The following is a 25,939-nucleotide window of genomic DNA, read 5'->3' as shown; positions in this document are numbered from 1 at the left end:
TGGTTGGTTTACAGTTGTGCCATACTCCTTCCATTTCTGAATGATCGCTTGAACAGTGCTCCGTGGGATGTTCAAGGCTTGGGAAATCTTTTTGTAGCCTAAGCCTGCTTTAAATTTCTCAATAACTTTATCCCTGACCTGTCTGGTGTGTTCTTTGGACTTCATGGTGTTGTTGCTCCCAATATTCTCTTAGACAACCTCTGAGGCCGTCACAGAGCAGCTGTATTTGTACTGACATTAGATTACACACAGGTGCACTCTATTTAGTCATTAGCACTCATCAGGCAATGTCTATGGACAACTGACTGCACTCAGACCAAAGGGGGCCGAATAATTACGCACACCCCACTTTGCAGTTATTTATTTGTAAAAAATGTTTGGAATCATGTCTGATTTTCGTTCCACTTCTCACGTGTACACCACTTTGTATTGGTCTTTCACATGGAATTCTAATAAAACTGATTCATGTTTGTGGCTGTAATGTGAGAAAATGTGGGAAAGTTCAAGGGGGCCGAATACTTTTGCAAGCCACTGTATATGTATTAATCTAATAAACTTAAACCTACACCATCCTCCCTATTCTGGTATTCTAATCAGTACTTAGCCGAAACCCAAAGACTGCTTTGTCGAGTTAACCTCCTAAACTATCTACAACGCATGGTGGAAACCTGAAATTAAGACAGAGAAGACTAGAGGTGAGACATGATCATTACTGAATATTAAAAAATAATAAATGACAGATTTAGTGATATTTTCATAAACTATTTATTTACCACATCAATGGCAGGGCAAATATTTTTTCTAACATGGCAAATATTTTTTCTAACATGGCAACCTTTAAAAAGTGAAAGGAGACAGAAAGACAGGTGAGAAAGAATAAAACTTAATTGACTTTTTGATGTCATTTTACACACAGTACTGGTAAAGTATCTAGAAAATGTGGGAAAATACTGGCATCATATACAGTACTTAGCTACTTCTGAAGAAATTATGATGGGACCCTGAAAAAAAATTACTATGTACAATAATGGATTTCTATACAGTTTACATCAAATGAAAACTTTGGTTGTAAGATTCAGATAATTATTTATTAAAAGCGGGACATTTTAAATGAGAATAAGAAAGAAAAGTATTTTTTGTGCCCCCCTTTCCCTGTTAATGCCCTACCTGCCCCCCCTGGCAAGACTTTACTAGACCCGCCCCTGCACAGTTACCAGCTGTCAGCTACCTAAAAAAGGATCCTGGTGTCATTTGTCTCTCAGAAACAGTTCATAACTTCCCTTCAACTCATTCATGTCACCTAAAGATAAAGCTGTTTCTCCATCACCTGTTCAGCTCTGATGATTCTGTAAGGACATCTCCTGGTTTCATCTTCATGTTTCCCTCTCACCACATATCCAAACCGATATCATGACCAGCAGGTTTACAGCTGTGGCTCCAGCAAACATCAGCTGATACTAGAAAGTAATATTAAATAAATTCTAACAACAGCTTATCAAGCTTAAGTGCTGCTGTTGTTTAGCGCGACCTCCGCTAGTTTCCTCTTTCTGGCACAAAGTGGGCGACAAAAAAGCAAGAGAGACGGGACTTCCGTCAGAAAAGCCGATCAGCTGATCACTGATCAGTTTCATGATTGAAGAAGCAACAGGAGAGGGAGGTGGAGAGAATGAGAGAAGAAGAGGCAGCTGTGTAGCGTAAAGACCCAGAATAGCTCCAGCATTGTCTTTTTTTTTTATTCTAGCTGAAGTATCGGACAAATCGCGTTCCTTTTCACCTCAATACGAAACGCGTAATATTTTCTCTGAATACGAGACGATTCCGTTCTCTAATAACTAACTTTATGAATAAAATAAAACACCCGCCCAGAAACTCCATCATTCTAGCTAGTACGCAGTGCGAGTTATTGTAACTGACTGTAAAAAGTCAGCACAACAAAAATAAACTATATCTAAACTTGGTTTATATCTGATCCAGATAGACTGCAATTCATAACTTCTCACCTGGAGTTCAATCTCTCTTATACTCGGCCGGTGGCCGCCTCGGGACTCTCCTCCTCCTGCCTCCCTTTCCCTCATCCACCTGCTGGCCTCCACCACTTGCTCATGTTACTGAATCTGTGGAAGCTCTGCCATAGCCACCACCAAGCAATTGAGTTATTTTTACACATCTGCCAGCATCTGGCCAATTCACCACCTTTCATTGTTTATACCGTTATGTAAACAAACCCAAAAAACCCATCGGCCCATAAAAACAAAAAATCACCATTGGCCCGGGCAAATGCCCAGTATGCACGATGGCCAGTCCAGCTATGCTGGTAACCTATAGTTACCTGCTAAATCACTAACTGCTAGCACTATCACAGCATGTATGTTAGCATCAGCATTTTAATGTTAGCACTGATTCAAAATCACCACACTTACTGCTGGTATACAGCCATAATGTTTCTGAAATATATTCAGTGCAACAGTTCTAACTCTGGAGACCGAAATGATGTTAGCTCGTTGGTTGGCTCTTTTTTTCATAATATGCTACTAGGTTAGTGGTGGTATTGCGATGATCTGGGGTCACTTTGCTGCTTCGAAACCTGGAAAACTTTCTGATAGAACTGATGGAACAATGAATTCTACTCTCCACAGAAAATCCTGGAAGAGAATGTTGGCTATCAGTTTATGCCCTGAAGCTAAAACACACTTGGGTTATGCAACAGGACCATGATCTGAAACACACCAGCAAGTCTACCTCTGAAGGGCTAAAAACAGAAAAAAATGAAGGCTATATCACAGCAATGTGAAAAACTCAGTGCTACTAATGGCAAATGGTTGATTTCATTTCTTGTGTGTGGCATACCAGTTATTCAGTTATTGAGTTTAGGGGGCAATTAGTCTTTCATACAGTGGGTTTGGGCAGCTTTTTCCCCTTTAATAAATAAAATCACAATTTGATAACTGCATTTTGTATGTGTTTGGGTTATCTTTGTGTTATATTAAAATTTGTTTGATGATCTGAATCATTCAACGGTGACAGATATGCAACAAACTAATAAATCAGGAAGGGGGCAAACATTTTTCTAGGTGTACCCTTTGCCATTCTTCTATTGGTAGCCTACATTGTTAAATAATCAAAGATGTTTGGTTTTGGACACATCAATTGATATGTACTCAAATGCTGAAACGAGAAAACCTATACGTCATAATATTCTGGATAGCTGATGAAACTGATATCCCACCTTAACACATCTTGCCTTGGCCTGACAGGATATACTAAGAAATTGTAAGAAAAATTAGATTTTATCTCTCTAACAGACAACTTCTGAAAAGTTGCTGACCAGTGCAAACATTTGGGTCACAGTAAAAAACGCCTGGCTTCTCTAGAAGCTGATTAATGGGCATGTTTTAACAAGCCTATGAGGTAATTTAAAAATACCTAGCAGCTCTTCTAATGAGTCCTTAAAGACTCCTCTAGCCTGATAGAAGATTTTTAATCTGTTTCAAATCATTGTTCATTTTCATGGAGAAAATCACCTCTTCATGGAGCCAACACCATTTCATGGCATACCTTCAGAGCATCAGTAAGGTTTTTCAAATGATCTAATTTAATTTCTTCAAATTAATGCAAGATCATTAAATTTTAGAAAACCTGTGGGTAGCTCCGTGACCTGTCTGTATTTGTAAACAGACTACAGGTTTCTGGCACAGCTCCACCTGTTTCTAAGGTGTGTGCAGAAGTGCAGAAATCTGAAGAGGTTAAAGCTCTAAAGAAAACTTGTTGTATGTAGGAGAATTTTATTGACTCATGGCTTTCTTCAGAGTCATCTAATCTGACCATATAGAGTCACCAGTATAGTTTCACAGCCTCCCTAGTATGGACGTAGAAACTTGATCTTGTTTTACTTTTAATCAATCACTTTAAGCCTTATAAATCACTGCAGTGTGATGACTTGGCATTTTGCAATGTCATCCTGTTTCCTATTATCTGTTCAGTTCTGTGTCAACCACATTTCTAGTAATTTCCTTGTGTCTTTGTCAAAAACAAAAGGATGATCCCATCATTTAATGTCCTGTCGCCTAATGTTAAGACAAAAACAGTCTGAGACCACACACCCCTTACAGAACAATCAGAAAAAAAACTGTTCAATTAAGCCACTTTTTGATTAAAGCGAGAAAGACATCTGACTGTGTGCTGAATTTATAGGGGATGGTGTTAATGGAGGGCTTAAGTTATACTTTGAACCAGAGACCAGATTTACAGGGCCATGGTGACAGCTGCCTGGTCCCCTGGGGTTATGGGGGATATGATGTCTATATATCAAAGTTTAAAGAGTGCAGTTTTGGCTGTTGTGTTAGACTTGATCTATTATTTACTTTGTTATGCAGTTGATCTGTGACCTCAATGATAATGATAATATTTTTCTTTTGTAGCATTGTCTGAGTCCTTGCTATTTAGGTCAGCAAAGTTAGCATTTAAAAAAAATCTTTATTAAGTTTTAGTCAAACAATATAAATATAAAGACTTGCGTAAACTGCACTGTTCAAATGTCACAATGCCCACAATCAGTGCCAGATGTGTTGAAAGCGCATTTCTGGAGCAGAAGATTGTGATATGATTAAGAGCAGTAAACTATTGTTCTTCGAATCTGCGTGAATGCTACAGAGGGGGAGATCTGCAGAGCGTGAGCCAAGGAGTCAGAAGAGTGAGCGGTTGGATTGTTTCTCCTCAATTTGGCCCTATTTCAATGCAGAGAAAGTGGATATTTTCAGATCTGTTGTGCTTGGAGACCAGCTTTTGTTTTGACAACCAGACAGAGTGGTATTCATGAGATCCGTCCAAGCTTTCACCTGAACTGTGCTTTTCTTCTCTTCCTAAATTAGATGCACATACGTGTCGGTGCACGTGAATGTCTTTCTTGGCAGCATGAGTCTGGTTCTGCTGAGTGTGTCCAAATAGCGAGTTGTCAGTGACTTTTTGGGGTGCGGTTGAGGATGATGAAGAAGACAAACAATGGCAGTGACATCAAAACAAATGATTGTCTCCAGCTACTGTTCCTGTCTGTTTTTGATTTCAGAATTCTGAAAACTTTTCTTGTCATCTGAATTCCTAGCTTTGAAATCTGAAGGGGATGATTATTACATCAATGGAGCGTGGACCATTGACTGGCCCAGGAAGTTTGAGATTGCAGGGACAGCCTTCCACTACAAGAGACCCTCTGATGAACCAGAGTCTTTAGAAGCGTTGGGTGCTACCACTGAAAATCTGGTTGTCATGGTAATATAACATTTCATTTGTTCCAAATCTAGTTCTTACATCATCTATATGACCATCATTTTATTTTGAAAGTCTGTTACAATACATGCTTCGACAAAAACACTTTTTGAACACCAAACATTACAATGACCTGTTTTTTCACCATGAGCCTCATAGAACATCAAAAAAAAAAAAAAAAAAAAAAAAAGAGTTCGTTCTCTCAAGTCCATTTTAAGGCTCTTTTCTGAGCTAGACAGTAATCTCCTACACCCTTCCAGAGAATATCAGCAAGTCCACATAAAAACAGGGAAGTCATCAGTGATAATGGTCATGCGCCTGATTAAGGCAGAGATGACATAAATGACATGAAATGGAGGAACTGAGGTGGAGGTGTGGCTTGTAGAGGCAACAACAACAACTATATGTTTGCTGAACCAACTTAAATAGGACATTTCAGATCAGATTGGCCAGGAGGATGTGCAGAAGGTGGCGAGCTATTGTTCTGGGATTCCTGTCTGAGCTTCACCCTGTGGCTGACTTAAACTAATACGATGCCTGATCTGTTGATACTTGGTTATTTAAAAAAGAATATGCAGATGAATAGAAACGTGACTTGAGTTTAATGCTTACACTGCTCATCATCTGTTGTTGTCTATATGAATTGATGTTTGCTAGCACATGATACCAGTGAGTAACACTTATAGCTGGTTCCACAAATTATTTTATTTATTTTTTTGGCTGATGCCCCTTCAGGTCCTCCTTCAAGAGCAGAACCTTGGAATACACTACAAGTTCAACGTCCCCATCCAGCGCACAGGGAGTGGTGATAATGAGGTGGGCTTCTCCTGGCACCACCTGCCCTGGTCTGAATGCTCAGCTACCTGTGCCGGAGGCAAGTCCACCCTGTAATCTTTGATGACAGACTTTTTGTCTGTGCTGGTACCATTGCAACTCCCCTGTGCTTTTTATGTTCTCTGCTTGGCCTCTGTCAAATGTAAAACTAGTGTCAAAGAGCTCCGGGGTGCTCCGTTTAACCTATTAAATGCTTATTTACTTGTGTTTTTCTTTAGCTTAAGTACATTTTATTATATTAAATTAGACCATAGCTCATCTCTTTTAATGCTCACAGCATGGTGGAAAATAGTTAAAGTTTTGCATCTGTAATGGTTCCAAATGCATCTTTTAATTTATTATATTTTGTAAAATGCTATTAAGCATACATTGGCACAAAGCATGTAAAGTAATATAAGAGACTGTGTTATTAAATTCTGGAGAAAAGATTAATGTCTGACATTCTACTGAGCTATGATGGTCAGTTGCCTTTTTAGCACTCCAAGCATTTTGGTGTTAAATACCATAACATGCTGTGGGTGTTTACATTCTCTTTAAATATTTCTAACCATTTTCAAATGTTTAAAACTTTATATCTTGTGTGTTATTCTGTAAATCTTCCCCAACCAATATTTCCACAAATGCTGAAGAACGCTGTGCAGAAACCCAGTATCATAATTTGAGAATGGTTTGCCAGAATCATTACCCTGGAGATTCAGCCCTCTAATAAATTCAGTATGTATATTTTAAATAATATAGCCAAAGTAATGAATATAGCGCAAATTATGTGAATGAGCTGCTCTGCATAGCTTCTGGTTTACCAGTGATGGGGTAGAGATGCAGCTGCTCTTCCCAGTCGCCTGTCCTATAAACATTCAGAATCAGAAACCACAGTGAAATGTTGACTATGGCCTTAAGAATGACTAAACCAAACCTTTTAGTCCAAAAGCCATGGGTTTCATATAACAATAAATAGTGTTTCTTCCCAGTTGTCAAGCGTGGCCTGGAAGGGTTTGTAATATTTTGTAAAAGCATGACTGAATAAGCATGTGGGTTCTTCTGAGGAAGGATTTCCAAGTCCAGACCAGAAAACTATTCCTTAGATGGGGAAGTACCCATGGCTTTCCAGCATCATAAACATGCCTTTGCATTGTTGATCCAAATGATCTAATTTGTGTCTACTGTGTGTGTCTGACCGTGCAGAGCTTTAAATCATTAAAATGTTATTTAATCATACACCTATTCAATAGTGCTAGCTCAGCTAATCATAAGGTATTGTTCAATATATCACCACAGTGAAAAAAAATCAGTGAAAACCACCTTTTGACAGCCTTTCAAGTGAAACTTTTCTACTATTCCTCTAAACTGTATTTCACTTCAAGCACAGATGTGTGGATTTTCTGTACCACACACACACACACACACACACACACACACACACACACACACACACACACACACACACACACACACACGCACACGCATCCATATCTCATTACATCTGCCAGACAAGTCTGCTGTGGGATATGTCCCAGGAGGGTCCAAACAGACCCCTTCCTGGTTGGTACGCATGCACGCGCACACACAAAACACATGCAGCATGCGCGCACACACAGTGGGAGGTGTGACACTGATACGGTAGCCCTCACTCTTTCTGGCAGAAGCCAAGGTAAAGAGCTCTCTGCTCTGTAAAAGTGATTTGCCAACATATCCTGCAAAGAATCACGAATTTACATGTCTGGATTTACTACAGAATGAAAATGATCCCATCTCCGCTCTTAACACGGTGCACGACACCACGGCTGGCAGGCTTCTGTGTCTGCGAAGGCATTTTAATGTGCCAGATCAGCTGAGCTCCATGCTGCACTATTGATCAGTGTTTTCTCCTGCAGGTTCTCAGAAGCAGGAGTTAGCCTGTAAAAGGCTGGACGACAACTCAGTGGTACAGAACAACTACTGTGACCCAGACAGCAAACCTCCAGAAAACCAGAGAGACTGCAATACTGAGCCGTGTCCTCCAGAGTACGTAATACTCACTCATGATTCTTCTCTTTATGAGATGATTACTTTTGTAAAATCTGTCAAATGACTGAAATGAGAGAAAAATGATGAACAGAGTGAGTGTTACAGGGCCCAAGTAGAAGGTAACATCTCTAAATTGCTTATTTTGTCTCAGAATCACAGTACAGTGATAAAAAATTCAGAGAAAAGTTGTTACACTTAATAAAAATTCTTCTGTTTTTATCTGCTTATCAGGGTTTGGGTCATGAGGCCAGCAGCGGCGGCTCTAGCATTACTATAGAAACGTCCTTCTCTCCCGCTACCCCCTGCAGCATATTTAGGTTGTTAGTAGTCTGAAACAAGAGGTGTCTGATACAGATGTCCTTACTCCCTCACCTGGCTCCTTTAAATGCTTTTGAAGAATTCTGTTTCTCCTGCTTGTGTCTTATTCTGTCAGAAGGTAAATTGTAAATCTACAGCTTAGACCTTAGGCTTAGCTCCTATCATCATAACAGATAGTTGCACAGCTGCACTGATCCAGCCATCAGTCTTCCACTAAGTTGTTCCTCACAGAATTTCCTGAAAGAAACTTGAAACCAAAGGGAAAAAAAATGTAAATATTTTGATTTACAGTGTTGTTTCAGCATTAGGTGCTCTACTCCAACTAGGCTGCTTGGTATATTTGATGCAGTATGTTTTTTATATAGAGAAAGAAACCATAAAAACTAGTAATTGTAATATTTCACATATAAGGAAGTGAGAGTTTAGAAAAGTAATTATTGATCTTGAACTGGGTGGAACAGCTATGCGATGCAACTTGTAAACAAAGACATGTAAAGCAAGATGTGAATACCAGGCTAAAGTCCAAAGTGTGAATTTTTTACTCTTATATTTCCTAAACTACTAAATTGGCATGCAAAAACAAATTAATTAATCTATTTGCTTATTTTCTAAAAATCTTTAATGAAAGATGTCAAATTGCATATGTTCTTTGAATTACTATGCTTTAATAACAATGCAGAGAGATAAATACTCATTCATAAAAATAACAATTGTAATTATAATGGTATAACTGAAATTAGTTACATAATTTGTTAATTAAGAATGCAAGGGATGTTGACCATGGAGCTGAGGAAAACAGGAAGATGACAATGATGGTGTATGTATGTAGTGTGAGAGGATATGCAGTTTCCTGGTTGGACAGAAGATGATGTTGTGAGGATAGTGAGGACAGTGAAAAAGTGAGATGGAGGCAGATGATCAATGGTGGGCTGTAGCCAAAAGAAGATGAAATATTGGAAGACTGCAAACACTGTAAATATTGGGAAGTTGAGTTCTTCATTATGTCATTGCTTGGCTATTTTTGTGCTCAGTTTGGTCTCTGTCCTTGGCTTTTCCCACGCTAGATCGCATATTAGCATTCAAGTTAACTCATCTCCGGTGCTTATTCTAATTCTTCATTCTGTGTTTAGTGCTGACTTGAAGGAAATTCTGCCCAGTATACAAATGTTATTGATTGTTAAGTTGCGTACTGCTAATTTATGTTGGTCATGATGTGAAACAAATGCAAATGGAGTGCATAAAATGTGTATAGATGCTAATCGCTGTATTTGTGATGATGTTAATGCAACGTTAAGTATGTATTTGCTTACCTTTAGCTCTGTTTTCGGTCTCATCCCACTAAATGCTTCGTGTGATCAACTAGTTGGTAACTGGAGCACTACAGGGTATGAACCCAAAACATTTTGCTGAAACATGTAGGGGCATCGTGGTGGCACGGCGGTTGGCACTGTTGCCTGAATGGGTCTCCTTGGGTTCTCTCTGGGTACTCCAGCTTGTTCAGAGACATGCACTTAGCAGGGTTAGGTTAATTGGTGATATGAATGTGAGTTTGAATGGTTGTCAGTCTCTCTGTGTTAGGCTTCAACAGACTGGCCACCTGTCCAGGGCGTACCCCGGCTTTCGCCCTATGGCAGCTGCAATACGTTCCATCCTGGATGTATGGATGCTATAATGCTTTTTTGACAAGGTAGTTCTCTGTAGGTTCATCATTTTGGTATGATCAGGATCTTTTGCATTACGTACTAACATTTAATGCATTGTTAATATAAAAACAATAATGAAAACACAGAGTATAGCAACCTAAGTTAATGTTTTCAAAAGAAAAAGCCTCCATAAAAATGAGACTGACTCATGATATTAATTCGCCTTCAATGAGCCCTAGTTGTAAAATGTGTTTGGAAGAAAATAATAAAATAAAATAGCCGTGATTTATAACTTCATATGTTAACTATTTTCAATATCTGCTTCATGCCAGAAATAAGAGCTCTGAAAATGACCACCTGTGTTTGATTGTTTTGGCATCCTTACCAAACCTCGAGGGGTAACACACACGTATACAGGTGGAATATGAACTTGTGTTTGGTGGCCAAATGTCTGTAAATCCCTTCGCTGTAGCTGGAAGAATGGCCAGACTCACTTCAATAATGTCTGGAAAAAGAGGGATTAAATGCACCAGGTTAATTAGTTTCAGACTAGCTGACAATTATTTGTATATGAGAGGGAGCGCCAGTGTCTTTCAGCTGGGTGTCAGCCAAAAAAACTGATAGTATTGTAAATCTACTGTATCAGCGGTAATTTGTTTTCATATGTTCAGACTGCAGTCTTGGGTAATTTATTTTCACATCTGTATTCAGTGGTCGCAGACTTGTGGTATCGCATTTATTTTGATTAGTACTAGAAGGCCGTGGCAGTTCGTGTGTGTGTGTGTGTGTGTGTGTGTGTGTGTGTGTGTGTGTGTGTGTGTGTGTGTGTGTGTGTGTGTGTGTGTGTGTCTGTGTGTGTGTGTGTGTGTGTGTGGAGTTAGAGCGCTCATGCAGCATTTGTGTTTGTTAGGAAGGCAAACACTCCTTTTGCAGCGTCAGGAAAGGCCGACTAAAGGAGACCATGTAAACACAATTGTTTTAGAATAGCCCAGGGTTTTATGGGCGCCGGTAATGAAAGCTAACACAGATGTTTGAACATGTCGTTAATTCTGTATACATTCCTTTAGATGATGTAATATCTCACAGGCTGGATGTGTTTGGAGGACTGTTGTCTGTGCAGTTTTATGATATTAATTCTAAAGTCTGGAGGGGGTTGAATATGACTGGGTCTAATTTTCTCAGGTTCTAAAGCTAATCATCCTGACATGGCATAGCACTAAAATGCACTCCCCAGCATTAGTTACCTGTCAGCCAGGCAGCAAGTTTAAACTTCTTTAAAAAGTGTGTAATTTCTTGTGGTATATAATTTTCTTTTATGTTGATGAGAATGGATATTACAGCAAATATTACAAAAGACAGCTTTCAAAATATTAAAATGGTTATTTAATAGTCTTATAAAAAAAAACCTATAATACTTTATGCTCTTTCTTTTTGTCCAGTGATACCACTGTCTTGTCTGTACATTAATTTAAAAAAGCCAGGCTAGGCCACTCAGTTGCCATATTTACCTTTTTTTTACTATATATATATTAATACTCTTGATACTGCAAAGTATTAATGTTTGATGCCTTGGAGTAGTTTGCTTCTTTCCCTCTTTGGCAATGTGACTATAGTAAAGTTATTTAATGTGTGTTTATAGTGAGTATAACCTCGTGAAATCACTTTACAACAAAACTGTTAGCATTGGTTGCTCCATCCTCCAGATGGTTTATTGGAGACTGGTCAGAGTGTCCGAAGACGTGCGATGGAGGGATAAGGACGAGGACAGTCCTCTGTATCAGGAAGATTGGTCCCGCTGAGGAGGAGACACTGGAGGACACTCACTGTTTGACTCATCGGCCTATCGAGAGAGAGTCCTGCAACAACCAGTCCTGTCCTCCAAAGTGGGTCACTCTGGATTGGTCCGAGGTAAGGCCAGTAATAATAAGTGTTTTTCTGTAACTCATTGCACTGTCAAGATATGTGTTTAACACCTTTCCTTCCCTCTGTAGTGCACACCTAAATGTGGTCCTGGCTTTAAGCACCGCATTGCCTTGTGTAAGAGCAGCGACCTCACCAAGACCTTTCCGCCTGCCCGCTGCTCGATCCATAACAAACCTCAAGTCCGAATGCGCTGCACTTTAGGGCGCTGTCCTCCTCCCCGCTGGATCCCTGGTGAATGGGGACAGGTAGGACCTTGTCTCTCTCTAACTTCTTCCACAACAGTATGGCGGTTAATCCTACTGGCATGTTTAAAAGACAAAGTTTCCATAGATAAAACTCCATGTGTAGGTGAATGATTTGTATCATTTACACCTGGATGAAATACTGGGGATTCCAATCAGGCCTGTGACGCATGTGAGTGCATAGAGGCTGTGTTTGTGTTTGTGATTCCAAGAGTTAAAACAGGCCTGGAGTATGTGATCGGCAGCAGTAATATCTTCTTGGCTGTTTGAAGTTTATCTGCACCCCAGACGAGGCCTCTCTGTCACTTCCAGGAACAGGGTTTTGAGGAAGACAGAGGAATAGAAGTTTTGGGCTCACCCTGATATGACTTAGTATGCTCTGAAAAAGCTGCTCAACACTTTACAACACAGCTGACTCATATTGCTGAGAGGACGCCAAAAAGTCGTGCGTCAGAGATAGTTGTATCTACAAAAAGTATGGCTTGTTATTTTGTAGGATTTGTTAGTAACTCAGTGTAGAAGTGGAATTTTAAACAGTGTGCTCTGATGTTTAGAAGGCAATTGTGCAAGGATTGTGCGCTCTGATGAAGGTGATGTCATGGTTTCAGCTGTGCTGATCAGGTCAGAAGTCAAAGGTTGAGAGTCTGGCAGTTTAAGTCATAGCTTTCTGGGTTCTTTTCATATCTGCCACATGCCCGTTAACACACACAAATATCGATAACACACCTTTACAATTTAGTCTGAGCCATAAACAAAGCAGACCAAAATGTTAACCTCAACATAGTTCATCAAAGGACAGGCTTCTTGCCATGCTGAGCCAAAGTTAATACCTCATAGACCAACAGCTGGAGTCTGCCCTTACACAGCGCTTTCTGACACACTGTAGAAGTGTGTGTGTGTGTGTGTGTGTGTGTGTGTGTGTGTGTGTGTGTGTGTGTGTGTGTGTGTGTGTGTGTGTGTGTGTGTGTGTGTGTGTGTGTGTGTACTCTCTCCCCCACCTATTCTGTTTTTCTGGCTGTAATTACAAGCTTAGCCTCCACTACTCTCGTCCCTCTCTGGCCAGCTGACCCTCAAAGTGCCAGAAAGGGGGGATTGTTGCCAGCTACCAAGATCCCAGTCTCCCAGGCCAAAAGGTCTCCAGTTCAAATCCCACTAAAGTTACACCACTGACGTACGCCATCTGTCATAGCTTGCAGCGGGCCCTAATAAAGACTCTCTAATTGGGAAGGGATGACATGCAGGCTCACTGATCTAAGGCAGCCAGAGAGAATCTGTGAAGGTGACAGAAAGAGGTGGGGGGTGACTGGGTTTATTTCACACACTCGTATATGAGCACACACACATAGTTATGGCTCACAGGTGTGTTTTTTCTCAGCCTTTCCAGCATCAGCTCAGATGAACAATTCCATTATAGAGTCGAAAGTGTGCTGGCACCTACACCTTTTGTTTTTTATTAGTTTTACTAGTTTGTTTCTGTCTGTTTTTTTCCTTCTACAAAGGAGATTAGCGGCTGCCCACAAGGCCAATCTCACTTTTTATAACAACTAGCATATAAAGAGGCAGGAGCGCATTTTGTGTTTACCAAAGCAAACGTTTTATGCACCAACAAAGCAAATTTACAGTTATATTATGAGTACAGCCTTAAAGTGCAGAATTTCTGCTGTAGTTTGAGCAGTGGGACATTAATATCACATTAATCTTTGTTGAATTGCAGCCATTTTTAATTTGGACAATTTACCGTATTCATAAATAAAAAACTCATACTTCTTGGAGAATCTTTCAGGCTTCCTGCCTGAACCTAATAGAAATCACTAAAAAATGGGATTCGTCCTTTGCGACTACTTTGCCAGTCCTTTACTGCAGTTTCTCTTTTTTCTTGGGTCATTTGATCTTAAGTTTGCCAAAAAAAAAAAAAAAAAAAAAATCATTCAATGAGAACTAGTCTCCCAGCACCATTAGACAAGTCATGCATGTCAGTGCGTAACATTGATGCAATATGTTTTGGAACATCAGTTGTTCAATGGCTTTTATTTGCTCTCATTAAGTGTTTTCATTGTGGATCATGGAGGACTTGGATACTTATATGCTTGCCTCTTAAGAGCGTTCTTCACTTGGCTGGATTTTTTTTTTTTTACTGGAAAGGATGCTGCAATCATCATCATCATCATCATACAGTGCTGTGAATAAGTATTTGCCCTCTTCCTGATTTCTTTGTTTATCGCATATTTGTCACACTTGAATGTTTTAAATCGTCAAACAAATTTTATATTAGTCAAAGATAACCCAAATAAACACAAAATAATTTCTAAATTGTGATTTTATTTATTAAGGGAAAATCTAAGCAAATCTACCTGGCTCTGCGTGAAAAAGTAATTGGATCCCCCCCTTTTTTCTTTTTTTTTTTTTGGAAAGTTGGGCTCAGTTTCACCAGCCGAACCCGTGCCTGATCACTGCCAGACCTGTTGAATGAAGAAATCACTTAAATCGAACCTAGGCTCAAAGGTCTTAGAAAACAACACATCATGCCACGATCTCAAGAAACAGCTGAAAACAGAGACATTGAAATGCATTTGTTTGGAAAGGGTTACAAAGCTGTTTGTTAGGCTTTTAGGCTTTAGGACTCCAGTGAACCACAGTGAGAGGCATTGTCCACAAATGGAGAAAACTTGGAACAGTGCTAAATCTTCCCAGCAGTGGTCAGCCTACCAAAATTAAAACATCAGTGACACAAAAGAACCCAAAATAAAACAAAAAAACTTCAAGATGCCTCATGATTCATGTCTTCATGATTCAACAATAATAATAATAATTTTTAGCAATAAAACTCCAAACAATTTCAGTATTGCAGCAGAAACAGATGTGTTCCTGTTAGTCAAATGTTTTTGATTGCCCTTTAGATACAAGGCAGATTTTAAGATTTATTTCAGTATAACAACAAGAAAAATTTAGGAAAAAAAGTAAATTGACCAACTGGCTGAAATCCATTACAGCTGTCCTATTGCTCAAACCTATATCAAGCCACTCTAGGTGCCAGTATACCCTCTGCATTGATCGCTTTTTGCACCGCCTCATTCGCTCATTCGGAGGAAGCCGTTGCAGCATTCTCCTGAACAGTAGGTTTCCCCACTCAGATGATACTGCTAGGAAGAGAAGAAATCCAAACCTGAAGCAAAGACTGTTTAAATGTGTGTTTATTTCGGGGTTTTTTTTTTTTTTTTTGCTGGCATATAATTCACGGGAATATAATAAAATGGAGTAAAAACTGACACAATCTTACACTGGTGTCTGCAACCTGTGCTAGGTTACAAAAATCGAGAGGTGCACAAGTGACTGAAGCGTTACAAATATGATGTGTCACAAAAGATGTGACATCAAGCTCAGCACACGTGGCAAGCATAAAAACAACAAACTTTGCTATCTTTCTCACATTTTTGTTTGGGAATGTCTTTCTTTATTTTGTTTTTTTGCAAATAAGATTTTTGATACAAATTATTATAAGCAAATAAATAAATGTAATAATAGTTAAATGTGGGGAAAAAAAGCTTGAAGAGAGCTTCACGTTTCTTTTTGTGATCATGAGCAGAATTACTAACCAGTCTAAACCCTTAATATACTTGTGCACAAAATATCCCTTGACAAGCAGTTTTCAAAAAAGATGTTGCAAAAGCCTTCAGAGGGTGAAGAAGAAATGAGCAGAGGGAAAGAAAAGGAAAACAAGACTCACAACAAGTATAAAGTTAAGAGAATGCCAAAAGGTAACCTTTTCAACCTCATTTGACCTGTTTGCTCAAATTTAGGAAAATGAATTCAGATTGAGGAAGGTGACTCTGGTTGGCTCTGTGTGCTCCCTCCCTTTGTGCCCCGGTGATTGTTTGATTGGATCAGGTCGTACAGTGTATGTGTGCATGTGCCGGGATTACTATGTGTGTGGAGGTCCATGAGGGAGCGCAGACTCCCTGCCTAGTATTCAGGGTCACAGAGAAAAGATGGTCCTCATTTAACTTGTTAAATTTACTGGCTAAATATGGTGTTGCGCTGACAGTGACTTTTGGTCTGGTGCTCTTTGTTTCAGTGTTCAGCACAGTGTGGTCTGGGCCAGCAGATGAGGACGGTACAGTGTCTGTCCTACACAGGACAGCCATCGAATGACTGCGTAGAGTCCCTCCGACCAGCCACCATGCAGCAGTGTGAGAGCAAGTGCGATGCCACCCCGATCTCCAGTGGTGATGGTGAGATGATGAAACATGCCATCGTGTCACAAGCAAGTTCAGTTAAGAACTTGCTTGTGCGAAAAGTTTACTTCTCGCAGTTTTCGTCACGGTCGAGAAGACAATTTCTGATCTGCAGTTTCTTTATAAGCAAAGGTTGATTGCTTTATGCTCATAGATATTGTGCTGTAGGTGCTCAGCTTTTACACAAAGCCCCACTTGAAAAGGTTATAAACTATCTCTATCTTCATCTTCACTGTTCTACTATGACCTAAACACAGTTGGATGACACGCTCTTCTACACTTTGCCAGCAACATTAATCTTTCCAGTGAGGTTGGCCCCTAGTCAAAGCGAAGCAGCTCAACCCTCCATATACACTTACACATGATGGATGGCTATTCAGATATGTAGAGAAGGGGCCTTCGATTAGCCTGAATGGAAAACGTGAGCAGCGTTTACAGGCTGGCTAATGGGATTAGCTGTAGGCTAATTGTTCCTTTACGGACAGCAGTGAGGCAATGTCTCGTTTCATTTGGCTCTGAGAAGGCAGGGGCCAAAGCCTAATAAGGGAAGACACTCTGATCATGATAAGGCATTTAGAGCACTGCCTGTCTGGCATCCAGCAAGCAGTCTGTGTGTGTATGTGTGTATCTGTGAGTGTGCATAGTAGGGATGGCAGCCAGCCCAGTTAGTGAACGAGGCCAGGATCTGTCTTAGTCTCTGCATCCAAGTATAGTTGCAGTTTTATTCTATTCAGACCTGAGGGAGATCCACAAGCTCTCATGTAGCAGTTTAGTCCAGTTTGTATATCTCATATGTTATCATTACATCGCTGTTTAATGACTTGCCTTCATTCTGAAAGTATTTAATAAATACACAACCTCTTCTGACCATCTATTTTAACCTATTTATCAAGTTTGCCTTTGCTGCAAAACAAAAGCTAGATGTATATGTGTTATTTCTATTAAATATAATGTTGCAAAGAAAAATGACTGTATATTATTAGTGTTGATGAGATATCATTTGAATTTTGATGTAGCACACATTTGGAGTCAGCATGTCAGCTATCACTGGATTTTCAATTCGGAAATACTTCAAATGATTGATAATATTGTTCCATGAGAACAAGATGTATATAAAAGATGCACAGTGCTGTGAAAAAGTATTTGCTTCTTTCCTGATTTCCTAGGTTTTTTTTATTATTTATATATATATATATATATATATATATATATATATATATATATATATATATATATATATATATATATATATATATGTATTCTTGGATGTTCCTTGTCTCATCCTGGACTGTGGTGCTGACAGTCAGGCAGGCAGTGAATACCTCAGGCAGCAGAAACCCAAGAAAGAGGAGGGAGACGAGGAACCATCATGGAAGGACAGGCCCCTGCACGGTATGTACCACCGGCAGATAGAGGAGGTGGCTGATATCCAGAAATCCTACCAGTGGCTGGACAAAGCTGGACTGAAAGACAGCACAGAGGCACTAATCATGGCAGCACAAGAACAAGCTCTGAGTACAAGATCCATAGAGGCTGGGGTCTATCACACCAGGCAAGACCCCAGGTGCAGGCTGTGTAAAGATGCCCCAGAGACAATCCAGCACATAACAGCAGGGTGCAAGATGCTAGCAGGCAAGGCATACATGGAACGCCATAACCAAGTGGCCGGCATAGTGTACAGGAACATCTGTGCCGAGTATAACCTAGAAGTCCCGAGGTCAAAATGGGAGATGCCCCCAAGGGTGGTGGAGAATGACCGAGCTAAGATCCTGTGGGACTTCCAGATACAGACGGACAAAATGGTGGTGGCTAACCAACCGGACATAGTGGTGGTAGACAAACAGAAGAAGACGGCCGTAGTGATCGATGTAGCGGTTCCGAATGACAGCAATATCAGGAAGAAGGAACACGAGAAGCTGGAGAAATACCAAGGGCTCAGAGAAGAGCTCGAGAGGATGTGGAGGGTGAAGGTAACGGTGGTCCCCGTGGTAATCGGAGCACTAGGTGCGGTGACTCCCAAGCTAGGCGAGTGGCTCCAGCAGATCCCGGGAATAACATCGGAGATCTCTGTCCAGAAGAGCGCAGTCCTGGGAACAGCTAAGATACTGCGCAGGACCCTCAAGCTCCCAGGCCTCTGGTAGAGGACCCGAGCTTGAAGGATAAACCGCCCGCAGGGGCGTGCTGGGTGTTGTTTTATATATATATATATATATATATATATATATATATATATTTGTTACACTTAAATGTTTTAGATCAGCAAACACATTTTAATATTAGTCAAAGATTACTTGTGAAAATGCAGTTTTGAAATAATGGTTTCCTCTATTAGGAGAAAATAGCCTACCTGGCCCTATATGAAAAAGTAATGGCTCCCTCTTGTTAAGTCATGAATTAACTGTGATTAACCACATTTTTTGGAAAGCTGAGTTCAATTTCACTAGCCACCGCCAGGCCTGATTACTGCCAGTCCTGCTGAATCAAGAAATCACTTAAAGAGAACCTGTCTGACAAAGTGAAGCAGATCTCTAAAAAATCTCTAGAAATAACACATCATTTCATGATCTAAGGAAACAGCTGAGAAACTAACATGCCATTGACATTTATCAGTTTGGACAGGGTTACAAAGCCATTTCTTAGGCTTTGGGACTCCAGTGAACCATGTTGAGAGTCATTATCCACAAATAGAGAAAACTTGGAGGGCAGGCCAGCTTACCTAAATATACTCTAATAGTGCATCAGCAACTCCAAGAGGTCACAGAAGAATCCAGAACAACATCTAACTGCAGGCCTCATTTGTCTCAGTCTAGGTCAGTCTTCATGATTCAACAATAAGAAAGAGAAAAATGGCATCCATTGGAGAATTTCAAGCCAAAAACCACCACTGATAAAAAAAAAAAAAAAAAAAGACCCACAAAGGCTCGTTTCACATTTGCCAAAAATATCTTGATGATTCTAAAGACTTTTGGCAAAATATTCTGTGGACTGACAAGACAAAAGTTGAAGAAAGTTTGAGTCCTGTTATATTTGGCACAGTCAAACATGGTGGTAGTAGTGTACTGGTCTGGGGCTGCTTTGCTGCTTCAGGGCCTGGATGAATTGCCGTAATTGATGGAACCATGAATTCTGCCAGAAAATCCTGAAGGAGAATGTCCAACCATCAGTTGACGACCTGAAACTTAAGCGCAATCGGGTTATCAAGCAAGATAGTAATCCAAAACACACCAGCTAAGCTAAGGGTGGCACAACCAGTTAATACGTTAATACAGTGCCATGTAGATAGATATATGTAATAGATATATTTATATATAGTCTAGGGAAATAGGGGTGGTTTTACTTAAAAGGTGACAATATGTAGATGATTGTGTTATGTTAGGTATAAAAACTTTCTCGTGTGTGTGTCTTTTTTTTAGTCAGCTCCTACGACGAGGAGTTTTCCTCTTAAACATAGCCAGACTAATAAAAGATATGTTTTCTTTTGCTGTCTTTATATCTGAGGTCTTTTCTGTCTCTCCACAGAATGCAAAGATGTAAACAAAGTGGCTTATTGCCCGCTGGTACTGAAGTTCAAGTTCTGCAGTCGAGCGTACTTCAGACAGATGTGCTGCAAGACTTGCCAGGGGCACTGACCCTTTGAATACAAGAGTGAGACAAGAAGATGGTCATAAAGGCAAGAAAGATGGAGGGATACAGTGCTTAAGAGGGTGAGAAGAAAACAGCAGACTGGAAAATGCATCCCGACTCTGAACCAGTGGAAGAATGAAAAAGTTGTCAATGTTGAAGACGGGAGAAAAGCGAGGATTTCCCTGTTTATCATACCCCATACTCCTGCCCTCTGTCGTGGTGGAATCTAAACCACTGCTCAGCCAATAATGCTGACACAAACATTATTTTTTTGTTTTTTACATTTTCACTTCTGTGAAGTGGAACTCGGAAGACTAACTGTTGGTGATGTTATCTTTTATTATAATAATAATTATTAATATCATTGTTAGTCTTCCTCAGTGTTTGTTTTTTTTACGAATCCAAAGTGCTGGACACATCGCTCGCAGAGGATGTACCCCGGAGATTAGAAGAGGGGGGATGGGAGACTCCTGTCTTTGGGATGACTGTGATGGTGCTATTGGCAGAGCAGACTTCTGGCTTCGGTGCACTTTTTTCATGTAAATACCAATTTACTGCTCAAATGCAACAGAGAATCCCTGTTGGTGTACTGTATATTTATTGTACAATCCAAAACAGAGCTGATATATTGTCCTCTGATCATCTTTTCGCCAGATAGTAGCCTATTGTTATGGAAGGGAATGTAATGTGATTGAATTCATATTCAGTTTCTTTTTTGCTTGAGTGAAAATATTACATACTGTAACATATGTTAAACCCTTGTATACTGTAAGGATTTGTATATTATATACATATGTTAATCCAGGGCCAAAAAATACACCGTGGTTATTGGAGATTTTTAAATCTTTTTTTTTTCCCCCAGCTGGGTGCCTTAGTTCTTAACAGTCAGGTAAAAGTTCACCCAAAATCACCAAAGTCATCTTTACAAATGGTGCCTACGCCACATGAAAAATTAGTGACCAGACCTTTGCTAGCATCTTACTCAGTTTAGTATTAAAGGATTTATAGGTTTTGTTCATCTGAGTCAAAGTGCAGTCACCATTACATACTCTCTTTAAGGATCTTTTTGAGGTAAACTAATAGACCCGCAGTTTGCAAAATGGCCTTCTTACCAATGATTACATGAAAAGATTGATATATGAGGTCTGGGCAAGACGATCGTTAGCTCAGGCCTCAGTCACAGTTTAATACTGGCAACACAAATAGGGTGATCCTCAGCAAAGGTCCCTGTGATTGCTTTAGTTATTAGCAGATTGCCACCTTGGTCACCTGTAGTTTGCATGAAAGATGCCAACTTATCTGCAGACATTTATTTCTTGAGCTTTAATGACATTTTAATTAATTATTTGCTTTTAAAGAATAAGTTGTGTCTTACTGCTGCAACCTACATATTTTGGAATGTGTAACTTTTACTTTGAAAGCATATGTTTAGGTTACACTTACCATTTCACTACTGCTTGGTAAGTCCGCTTCTTCCATGCAAAAAACAGCTGAAAATGTCAGTGTCCAAAGCAATTTCAGAGAATTTTTCTGTCCAGCACCCTTGCAGCGACCAATTTATGCTAGTGACTGCCAGCAACCTCCAGCAATCAGTTGCCAAACAGTTGTAAAATACACATGGGGGTTGGCAGGAGGTCATTAACTGGTCTGCACACTAGTGTGCACAGCTGTTTGACTAAGACCTTAGGAAAAGTGGAGGGAAAATGCTGACTAGCTAGGGTGACATGAATCAACCTATTAGCACATCTAAAGCTCACCAATTTACAATTAACATTTAATGTAAAAAAAAAAAAAAAGGATGATTAAAAGTCACCATTTAAATGTAAATTAGGACATAAATCAGTAAGTGTTTATAATGTTGCTTTTGTCTTTAGTACAAAACCAGCTCCATATAAATGTCGTATGAAGACCAGTTCAGCAACAGTTTGCAACAGCTAATATGTCTGTTTAATTTAGCTCTGTGATCTTTAAATAAGCAGTACTGTATCTGCTTGAAGCCACCAATGCAAGCAAAGACTTAATTTGAAGATTTGGTTGTCAATATTGTTGAACACTTCTGGCTTTATGGGAGGTTAATCACAGGCTGCCTGACTTGTGAAGCTGATGCTTTAAGGGGGACTAATGAACTAAATGTAGCCTACCCATTCATTCTCATCAAAGATGCCCACTGGCACATAATAAAACCAACTAGGCATTTTGGAGCTGGTCATGTACATCAGAAACTGAAACTGAAAAACACACTTTTAAAAATTGTTCTAATGAACCCCCCCCCCCCCCCCAAAAAAAAAAAAAAAAATGTGATATGGGACAAAATAAGAAGGCATCTCTCCAACCTTCCAGCCTTTTAGACTAAGCTAACGTGTGGGATCATTCACAAGGAAGTGAACAGGCCTGTTTCACAAATATTGAGATATTCCTGTTAAATATACATGCAAACACCACTTTTGTTACCAGGCTATGTCAGCTGGCTTCACTCTGCTACTCACAGACTCCACACTCTGCCTCCTACCCCCATCATGTTCATCATCATCATCATCATCACCTTTGTCCCATAAATGAATAAAAAAAACAAAACAAAAACAGCATACTCAGTGGTGCTTGCCCTGCTCTTGTACTTTTTTTATTTTTTAATTTCCAAGAAATACTGTGTTTACCTCTCTTTCCTCCTGCTATGCTTCGAGGCTTCCGGCCTTCCCAGGCTTCTGGTGCTATCAAGTGGGTGCTTCCATTCAAACCCGTTCCAGTGTGCTAATAAGAAAAGAAAAGTGAGGCTGGATCCAAACAGTATGAAAAAAAAAATATATATATACTTGTCAAAATTTCTGTTGATTTAATGCTGGTCATGTTATCGTTTAGTTTGTATCTGTCTATACCTCACACTGGGAATTTTCATTGTCAACTGTGTATTGTTGCTTGTGCAGCCAACAAAACAGTCACCCCCCCGGACGAAAGCGATCACTTCACCCAGGTGACGTTTGGGTTGTGAAAGGGGAACAGCAATTAAAGTGAGTGTGTAAGGATCTTGTCAGAGCTGTTAAAACCGACGTTCTAATTTTGCTGCTGCTACGTTTTTTGTTTTGTTTTGTTTTGTTTTGTTTTGTTTTGTAGCCACCTTCAGAATGACAGTGCTGAGCAGATTTTGTTGGAAAAAATGGTGGATGCTGCATTCAAAGACAGCAGAATTCAAACTGCTTGAACTGACTCATCTACTGGCTGTGGGATTAAGAAGCTCCATTTAGAAAAAGAAAAGACAACTTAATCAAACTGGTACTCGTTGCTGTGAACTTGGATGTTTGAATGTCACATTGCTTCAAAACGTATCTGAAGTGCAAGCGAAATGAAAAGCATCATGTGATTAGCTGCATATATTTTGTATTCAGTATTATTGTTGGTACACTGTTACTAATTTTTTTTTCAAATGTAAATTATATGCTAATTTATTGCATTGTCACTTGTACATTGATTTCACTGCATGCAAACTGAAATTTAGCATAGTGAAAAAAATGCCATGATACGGCCCTTCACCAACTTTTTTTTTTAAGTAGATAAATGAATAAAAAGAGCAGCTTTTAAACAGAATCCTCTGTTAACACATTCATTTTTACTATGCTTGTCAAAACATATTAGAGCGTGCAACCTTAAACTTGCATGGCAAGGTTATTTCCATCATTAACTGGGTTTTGCTCAGGTTCAGTGGTTTGGAGACAAAGAGGTGGAGCTGAGATAGTTTAGATGTGCAGCGGCAGGATGGTGGCTATATTAGACAAAGGATGTTGAACATGGAGCTGCTAGGCAGGAGATAAAGTAATTCAGTTTTATTTATATAGCGCCAAATCACAACAGTCGCCTCAGAGAATTGGAATCAACATTATTTATTTGTATAAATGTTAATAGCCATCCTCAAACTAAGCATTTAGTCTTTTTATTTATTGTATTATTATTATTTATATATTATATTTATTTTATTATGTTATATATTTTATCTTTATCGTTTCTTCTCTAACCCTGTGTTTTAGAGAAAAGTCAAAAAGGAACTTTTACTGGGGAAAAACAATTAATGTATTAATGTTCATCAGAATGTGTTTTTTTTCTGCCAGCTTATTATCAATACTTGTGAAGAGAATCCCACACTGGAACAGCATGGAGTTGGAGTTATATGTTAGGGTTAAGGATTGCAATACCTCAGCAGTGATTCCTGTGAGAAGGAAACACTCAGGATGAAATATGGTGCCAGGGTGGATGCCCCACTCACAGGGTTTAAGAGATGTATACTCTTTTTTTAAATTCAACTCTTGGAACATCCTTAGAGTGAGAACGGCTGATGGTGTTACACCAGGATATTGGTTACCAGCTTTAAAGAAGTGCATTGATTTGCTGCCTCAGTTTAGGGTGACCATATCAAAGAAGGGACTTTTGTTCTGATCCACCTTACTCGAAATCCCCAGCCACATCATTATCTGAGATTCAAGGATAAGACTTTGTTTGAGCAGCGTCAAACAACTTGCCAAACATTTTTGTTGATATAGTTTTATTATTGGACTTTACGTTCTCTTATCCCCATCAGAAAGTGTCTAGGTCCACTCGTAGGAAGCTCTGAGATTTCCACTCTCCCTGGTAATTAATTCCAAATAAACAGTAACTAGCCCACTTGGCTGGGAAACACAGCCATCTCTGTCTAATCCAGTGTCCAATTACTGGGGGAGACAGATGGCCTGTTTGGTTTAATGTAACCAGTTTAGAATACCTGTATGTCTGGCCGAGCTTCTGTCTCTTACACTGGCCCTTCTGCAGGGGTCTGTGATTACATTAGCCCCAACCTGTGGAGCTTAAGGTGACAAGGAGAGAGAGAAAAATAAGAAGCTGAGGGATCGTGTATCTGCAGATGACCTGACAGCCATGAGGTGACTGCCTTACATGAAACATTTACACCTGATTATGTGAGCACATACGTCCATGAGAGCTTGCTGTAGACTCAACACACAAACAGAAAGAAACAGAAGCCATCCACTGGATACTGTGAATGTACACATGGACAAGAAGGCTCCAGGCAATGAAAGCAAGATTTACTGGTATTTACCTTTCTTGGTTTCAGGGCTGCAGGTCTTAAGTCTCATGAGTTCAGGCCTTAGAATCCCACCAATCCATTGAGCTGACTTATTTGTCTGGGATGGTGACATGAAAAAGTAGTTTCTTGGTTGACTGGGAGGACTAACAATAGGCCATTCAACAATAGCTACAACTGCACTTTTAACTAATCAAATATAACTTAAAAAAATAAATTATGTGATTTTCTCTTAAATGTTAGTTTAAAAGAACAGGTTTTAGCTCTCCTGTGTTTGTGCAACATTTCAGGATACCAGTGTGCAACATCTCAACTGATTTTTTGATTTCCAATTCAACTGTAATACAGCAGGAGAAGAACCAAGCAAGGGGCAGCTTCCAGGATTAAAAAACAAAGCCAAAGCAGAAGTTCCACAAACTGCAGTTCAGTTGCTATAATGTCTCCAGAAACTGGCTTCAAAAGCAGCTTGGTTGGTTGGTTTTTGGGGTATGCAACCAATACAGACGTGTAGCATGACAGTGATGATGCTATGCATAGTTAGTGGAGGGGATAGAAACAGCAGAGTCCAGCATGAAGGTAAAAAATCTTTTTTTAAAAAGCTAATCGCTCAACTGCACAAACACAAACAAGAGTACCCCACCTAGCACTTCATTGCATGCTCACAACTAGTTATAACATGAAGACTACAGGAAAGAAAAGTGTAATCTTTTTACCGTTATATGTTACCTTTAATAGTTAAGGAGATAAAATTAGTCTCTCTGACTTGCAGGGAGACACTTGAATGGAGGAGTGATAGTG

General features: G+C 39.6%; 1 protein-coding gene across 4 annotated transcripts in view; it reads left to right on the top strand.

The window, feature by feature from the left end:
* The window catches only part of adamts6 (ADAM metallopeptidase with thrombospondin type 1 motif, 6), an 80,430-nt gene extending 56,772 nt beyond the window's left edge, over positions 1 to 23,658 (top strand). For all 4 annotated transcript variants that reach the window (XM_085414473.1, XM_085414470.1, XM_085414471.1 and 1 more), the window contains 7 exons: positions 5,099 to 5,262; positions 5,995 to 6,133; positions 7,965 to 8,094; positions 11,762 to 11,966; positions 12,050 to 12,226; positions 16,296 to 16,452; positions 19,975 to 23,658. In XM_085414473.1, the coding sequence (XP_085270599.1) occupies positions 5,099 to 5,262; positions 5,995 to 6,133; positions 7,965 to 8,094; positions 11,762 to 11,966; positions 12,050 to 12,226; positions 16,296 to 16,452; positions 19,975 to 20,084 (1,082 nt within the window). In that variant the 3' untranslated portion in view covers positions 20,085 to 23,658. The remainder of the gene's footprint in view (positions 1 to 5,098; positions 5,263 to 5,994; positions 6,134 to 7,964; positions 8,095 to 11,761; positions 11,967 to 12,049; positions 12,227 to 16,295; positions 16,453 to 19,974) is intronic.
* The last annotated feature ends 2,281 nt before the right edge of the window (positions 23,659 to 25,939 follow it).

This window comes from Rhamphochromis longiceps, linkage group LG7, assembly GCF_057381845.1.
Source record: "Rhamphochromis longiceps isolate RC_006_pf linkage group LG7, R_longiceps_female_GT1.1, whole genome shotgun sequence".
Classification (NCBI taxonomy): domain Eukaryota; kingdom Metazoa; phylum Chordata; class Actinopteri; order Cichliformes; family Cichlidae; genus Rhamphochromis; species Rhamphochromis longiceps.
Note: the sequence above shows the minus strand (reverse complement) of the source record. Positions and strands in the feature narration are given on the sequence as shown.